General features: G+C 31.6%; 1 protein-coding gene across 1 annotated transcript in view; it reads left to right on the forward strand.

Annotated features, from left to right (window-relative positions):
* The window catches only part of LOC118450412 (inactive tyrosine-protein kinase 7), a 71,734-nt gene extending 66,467 nt beyond the window's left edge, over positions 1-5,267 (forward strand). The window contains exons 5-9 of the mRNA XM_035886174.2: positions 1-277; positions 433-999; positions 1,265-1,540; positions 1,641-1,826; positions 1,984-5,267. The exon at positions 1-277 is cut by the window's left edge and continues 20 nt beyond it. Coding sequence (XP_035742067.1) covers positions 1-277; positions 433-999; positions 1,265-1,540; positions 1,641-1,826; positions 1,984-3,035 — 2,358 coding nt within the window. The 3' untranslated portion in view covers positions 3,036-5,267. The remainder of the gene's footprint in view (positions 278-432; positions 1,000-1,264; positions 1,541-1,640; positions 1,827-1,983) is intronic.
* The last annotated feature ends 2,253 nt before the right edge of the window (positions 5,268-7,520 follow it).

Here is a 7,520-nt window from a genome sequence, read left to right on the forward strand (position 1 = left end):
GCATCTTTCGAACCCACTTTACCGAATCAAGTGGCTATAGTCGGCGAAGATCAGGAACTACAAGTTAGCTGTTTGGAACCCTGCGGTGTACCGACTCCTAAGGTTTATTGGAGAGATCCCAAGGGTCATATTATAAGTGACGCGGGTCCCATTCGCGTTCAGGACAATACGCTCATTATTGGGAAAGCTCAAATAAACGAGGACGATGGAAATTATACTTGCGTTGCTGAGAATCTTGCCGGTGAGACTGACATGTCCGTTCAAGTGGTAATATCAAGTGAGTATCAAACATTGATCGTGCATTAATCCTAATCATTCTTATTAATATCCATCAATTTAACGAGCAAAGATGTTGAATATTTATTATACGAATATAATCATTTATAAATATATAATAAAATTAATAGAAAATAATATTTAATTCTGTATTAGCACCACCAACATTGATCAATTCGCCAGAATCATTAAGCGTGATGGAAAGTGAGCCCGTTACAATGACTTGTTCTTATTCCGGTATGGAATCACCTGTTACACACGTTCGATGGTTCAAAGATGGCGAACCTTTGAAAGAAACTGGCGGACCAACTAGACATCGTGTTACCGATCATCACGGTAACGTTACTTTACATTTCAAAAGTGTTGACTTATCGGACAAAGGTATATACGTTTGCGAGATAGAAACTAAGGGTTTCCTACCCATATTCTCCGATCCGGCTACGTTAACGATCGAAGAGAAATTGAAATTTTCACCGCCTCCTGTCAACAAACGTTTAGAACTTGGATCAACTGCTAAAGTTTCTTGCAAGGCTCAGGGTGCCACGAATCCAATGGTAAAATGGATCAAAGAAGGTGATGGTGAAGATTTTCCTAAACACGTTCAAGATATCAATGGGACACTTCATTTCAATGGTGTTTTAGAAGAGGACAAAGGTCGTTACACTTGCATAGCTAGTAATATGCAAGGATCAATAAATCATACGATTAACATCGACGTAGTGAGTGAGTAGTGGATCCTTTTAGTTAAGATAGGTTTTATAATTTCTTTCTTTCTCTCTCTTTTTTTTTTTTTTTTTTTTCCATAAAATCAATTTCCAATCGAACATTTATTACGTCAATCTTTATCTTTCATTTAGATAATAAACTGTTAATAATTTCGATCGATCGATCGATCATTATAAATTTATTATCCATTAAAACACTTAACGTAAATTTAAAATTCATTTCTTCGTTTAAAACATTTCTCACGTCCAATAATCGTTTACAGTTGCACCAAAGTTCACGATACAACCACAAAATCCTACCGAAGCTATTGAAGGTTACCCGGTGATGTTGCATTGTGCTGCCGAAGGCGATCCTAAACCTACCATTCAATGGGATAAAGACTCCCGTATGAATAATTTGGAAAATCCACGTTTCGAGGTACTTTCTAATGGAAGTCTTTACATCAAGGAGGTATATCTCGGTGATGAAGGAAAGTATGGTTGCACGGCTGGTAATAGTGGAGGTTTAAAGAGAGAGGAAGTTCAGTTAAATGTGAAAGGTATAATTTTCTTTTCTTTTCTTTCTTTCTTTTTCTTTTTGTTTTCTTCTCTTCCTTCCGCATCAACTGATGCATTTCCTTTTCTGTTTCGCGTTCTTAGCCGGTGACAGCTATAGGTCGGATTTGGATTTGGAAGTTGGTGACGATGGTTCGATGATGACAAAGACGGTCACTATTACTCTCAGTGCTGCTGCTGCTTATATGGTTCTGGTCGTTGGTCTTATGTTGTACTGTCGTTATCGACGTCGTAGGAGGAAGCAACAGTATCTTCAAGAACAAGCTGAGGGTTGGTATTTCAACGTAAAAAAAATTAAAATGAAACAAATGCAAGAAAATAAAAACATCACAAATTAAAAATAAATTCGAAATATATATCTTTCTATGAAAAATAAACAATAATTATGTCGATTCTTATTTTTATTTCAACATTTTATGATATATAGAAAAATTAGAGAACGGCGAAGTACAGGAAGAACAAACGGAATTGAAGGAGACCAGTCACAAAACTAATTCAACGAGTAAAAAGAAGGAAAATCGTGATTCTCAAAACAAGAGCGACGGGGCTGACACAGCACAAAGTCAAAGTAGCAATCAATCGAAGAGATCGAAGTCGAATTACGATAAGATAGCGGTATCGCGTACGAATTTGAAGGAACTTAAACCATTGGGTAGAGGCGAGTTCGGTGAGATTTATGCTACGAAGTATCAATTGGACGGTGATAAGGAAAGTTTGGTTATGGTTAAAAGTTTGACCAATACGAAGGACGAGATTGCATTGCAGGAGTTCAAACGTCACTTGGATCTCTTGCATAAACTCAGTCACGAGAATGTTGTCAAGTTGATTGGACTATGTCGCGAGGAGGAACCGGATTATATGATTTTGGAATATACCGATTGGGGAGATCTCAAACAGTTCTTGATTGCGTCAAGAAAGGACAACAATAGTAGTCCATCGCATGAGTCTAAACCACCACGTGCCCCTCAACTCTCTGTGGCACAGATATTGTCCTTATCAAATCAGGCCGCGAGAGGTTTGAAACATTTAGCTGACAGTCGATTGGTCCATAAGGATATAGCAGCACGTAATTGTCTGATCGCAAGTAATCTAACCATCAAGATATCTCTACCTTGCATGAGTAAGGAACCGTATCATCAAGAATACACGAAACATCGGAACCAAGTGATACCTCTAAGATGGCTACCTTATGAAGCTGTCTATGAGGACGAATATTCTACCAAGAGTGACGTATATTCTTTCTCCTGCCTTGTATGGGAAATGTTTCATCAGGGTGAATTACCCTTTAACAAAATGAACGACGAATCCGTTCTTGCTCAATTAAAGTCATTGACGTTAACGTGGAAACCGCATAAAGCGGCACCGCCAACCTTGCAGGAACTTCAGATACAGTGTTGGGCGAACGATCCCAGAGAGAGGCCAACCTTCGACGAGGTTGTCTCGAAAATAGGTGAAATCGTCGTCGATAGTTGTCTCTAATTTATTCGTCGTTGTCGTCGTAAAATAAAAAAAAAAAAAAAAGAAAGAAAGAAAGGAAGATAGAAAAGGAAAAGGAAAGGAAAGGAAAAGAAAAGAAAAAAAAAAGAAGAAAAAGACGAAAAAAACGAACCTCCAAATTTACTGAATATTGCGATAGGGATAATAATTGTGTAAGGTTGTTTTAACCGCAAACGACGTTTAATTGCGAAACGTTAGTTAAGCTTGCTTCGATGTGAAAACCGGAAATAATTTGAAAAACGAAACCAAACCAAATCGTCCAAGATTGCAAGATATTAAGTGCGTTCTCTTTCTCATCGAGTGTGTATATAACCGTATGTTTATATCGTCGTTTTGATAAAAATGAATGAAAGAAAGAAAAAAAAAGCAAAAAGAAGAATTAAACTTTATTTTGCATGAAAGGCATAAAAGGATATTCATAGAATAATTAAGCTCGAAACTTTTAATATAAATCTTTCAATTACTGGTTTCACATCGTTGATCTTGCTATAATCGTCGTATCGATAATTAAAAATGGTCGATATTATTGGCTTTTGTCGCATAAAAAGAAAAAAAAAAATTATGACTGGTCGTTAATAACTAATTAAAAGGCCTCGCCGCGCATCGCTTGGTATCATCGATTATATATCTACGAATTTTGATATATATATATATATATCAAAATATACATACATATATATATATATATATATATATATATATATATATATATATATATATATGTATATATAGAATCATCAGGCCTTTGTGTAAAATGAAAAGAAACGCTTATTATTCGTTAATTTAATCGTCTTTGTCAAAATTTATTATCATATTAAGCGATACGTCCACTATGATACGAAGAAAAAAAGGAAACCATCACTTTTGAGTATTTTTCTCGATATACAGGGTGTCTGAAAGAAAAAGAAAGAAAGGAAAAAAAAAAATACTTAGTCAGGTTCTAATCCTATTTCGTAATAAAAATTATTATATCAGAGTAGATTTTATTGTTTGATAAACTTTAACAAGCGAAATATCGCGATAACTATCAATGATAATATGGCCTATTATTGATAATAACATTTTTTTTTTTTTTTATTGAGAATTATCTTTAGAATGTAACGAATTATTCTATTTTCTTCTAGGACATTCTGTATACATTGTAGTAACATATTTTAGATATTTCGAGTGTAACGTATGAAAGGAAAGAAAAGAAAAGAAAAGAAAAGAAAGAAAAAGAACAAAGAAAAAGAAAGAAAAGAAAGAAACAGACAAACAAAAACAAAGAAAATCCATTGGATTGTCGTTTGTTATCAACGTCGAATTATTTCACATATGGTGATGCATTTTCAATCATCGAAATCACATAAACGAGGCGTCAATGTTTTGCGTTTATTGCAGAACGTCGCTCATTAACTTCGCAATCATTATTCGTATTACGGTGTTTTTGTCGCGTCCATTAGATAAGGGTAATAATATTTATTTCCAATTAGGATGTCCGCTCCAATGAATGCTACCGTGTCCAGGTTAAGTAATATTAATATTAATATTATTAATAATAGTAAAATATAATATAATAATAATAATAATAATAATAATAATAATAATAATAATAATAATAATAATAATAATAATAACGATAATCATGCATACGAATCCAATACACGTAAACGATATTATATACTTAAATGCAATACTTAGTATTCAATATCAATATGTAATAATAATAATAATAATAATAATAATAATAATAATAATAATAATAATAATAATAATAATAATAATAATAATAATAATAATAGTAATAATAGGTATGGCCACTACATCGAATACTCTTAAGGATAAGTAACTCGATAGGAAAATCGAAGAAAAGTAACGACACGAACGTTTTCGATCGATCGAAATCATGTTTGAAGAGAAAGAACGTGACGGTAATTAAAAAAAAGTATCGTTATTATTATAACGACGAACGCGATCTTGTATTCGCATTAAATTCTTTTTCTTTTTTTTTTTATTTTTTATTTCTCTCTTTTTTTTTTTCTTTTGTTTTTTTTTTGTTTTTTTCTTTTATTTCTCAACATTTCTCATCATTCGTACGTCGTTGTTGTTAAAAAAAAAAAAAAAAAAGAAAAAACAAAGAGAAGGAACAATAACAAAAAAAAAATGAAAGACGGACTTGTATATACCGGCTGTGTAAGATGAACTTTTTTTTAACGTTTAACGTTTTTTTACAAACTTTTTTTTTTTTTTTTTTTTTTTTTTTTTTCCCCTTATTGAACTGTAATAAAATTTTACTATTTTTGCATTGTACGCGAGTGTTAGTTTATAAGAATCTAATGATGACTTTCTACATTTTTTTCTTTTTTTTAATTCGATGTAATTTTTACGTATATATAAATATATATATATATATTTTTTTCTCTCCTTTTCTTCGTATTTAAACTTTTATTTTTACTTTGTAATATTTGTAGATAGACTTAAAATGATTTTAGAGCGCGATCTTAGCCGTGCGATCTTTAGCCGTTAAAGTAGAAAGAACGAGAAATAACGAAAAGGAAAAAGAAAGAAAAATAAATAATAACAAAACAGAAAGAAAACATTTCGAAACGTATTATCGTACAACGAAATAATTATGTTCTTTTTTTTTTTTTTCTTTGCGTGCGCGCGAGAGAGAGAGAGAGAAAAAAAGAGAGAAATGATTAGAATTTTTGTTTTTAAAATACAACGATCGGAGAACAAAATATTATAAATATTATAATATACTTAATTTAATCTATCGGCGATATTATGTAAATTTAAATGACTATTTTATGTTTCTGTAAAGTCAGACAGATAGGGTATAACAGCAAGCAGAAACATTTCTCGTTGAAAGCCATAAACTGTGAAATTATTTAATGGTAATTGATGATATAGTAATCACAGTGCGTACGTATCATTATCCCTAAATATTCTAATTATACTTACTATCCGAGTACTTACTTATGCGAATTATGATCGATTATAAAAAAAAAGGAAAAAAAAAAAAACGAAACAACAACCAAAAAAGAAAAGAAGAAGAAGAACAAAAAATATCGAACAACGTACTACATTGTATTTTATACAAAGTGAGAGTGATAGAGATAGAATGTATTTAAACGATTTTTAAGCTTTTACGATAACTACAAAGATACATGTCGCACAGCAAATATTTATATTTCTTTCGATCGATCGATGATTTTATATGTTATCTTTTTATACAAAATTATTGAAAAAGAAAAGTAATAAAACAAAGAGAAAAAAAGAATAGCATGCGATTTGCATAATATATTCGGATAGCTAACTGTTCATGATATTAACCCTAGTTAAGCACACCACAAAATAATTTCGAATTGTGTACTACAGTTGGGGTGTACTACACTCCAGGGATTTTGAACAGCTGTCATTTATACAGAATGAATAATTTTTATTTCAAAAAAATAGTGTATATTCTTTCAAGCTTCGGAAGTAATAATCAGCAGATTTGAAAACGCATTTTCAATTCTGTTATTATAAACAAAATTCGTGAATCATGCACTGTGCAAATTATTTTAATTAAGTTTAAACTTAGTTTGGGGTGTTTCTACATTCCACAGGCACAACTAGGGTTAAACCACTCTGATTGATTTACTTGAATTTCGAATAATATAATTGTAACAATCGACAAAATAGTATTATGCTAGTGGATTTGGATAAATTTTATAAGAAATATCCTTCCAGCGCTTATGTCATTTTCATCAATCGTACGACTCTGTATACGCATAAACGCATAATGTATTATACATACATACGTACGTTCATACATACATACATAAATACATACATACATACTATTCTACCGCATATAGGCATACGAATTATCAAGGTTAAACACTGCCAATCTTATCTAAATGCGATATTAAAGTGTCATAATCATGTAACGATAAGTATTAGCATTCGCGAAATTTGTAGGGGAAAAAAATGAAAACGAAGAAGGAAGGAAAGGTGAAAAGAAAAAAAGAACAAGAAAAAAAGAACGAAATCCTTCCTTAAACTCGCTTCCTTTATTAATTAATTAATACTTCGCGAGAAGTGATCGTGAGAAACATTTTTATATAAATTATCCAATTATACTTTCAATATAATTCAAATAATTGATTAACAATGAAAACGAGGAAAATAAAAAATCGTATCGGAAACGTTTTATTTTCCACTTCGTGGAAAGAAAGAAAGAAAAAAGAAACAAAACCGAAGAAATTTTGGAGATCGTTCAGTCGACAATTTCTGAGATGCTTCCTAGATGTTTTTTAACAAAAAAAAAAAAAAAAAAAAAAAAAAAGAAAAAAACGATAATTAAACGCTAAGAAGTATTCTTGTATGTATTATAAGTGCGTGTTAGGAACATACCTTGCAACGATCTCGTACAGACTCCTCTTTTAAACCCCAAACCCAAACTCAACCCTCCAAACCTCGCCCCCGTATATTTCAAGGTCG

Source organism: Vespa mandarinia, chromosome 11, assembly GCF_050613455.1.
Source record: "Vespa mandarinia isolate Hongniang chromosome 11, ASM5061345v1, whole genome shotgun sequence".
NCBI classification, from domain to species: Eukaryota; Metazoa; Arthropoda; class Insecta; order Hymenoptera; family Vespidae; genus Vespa; species Vespa mandarinia.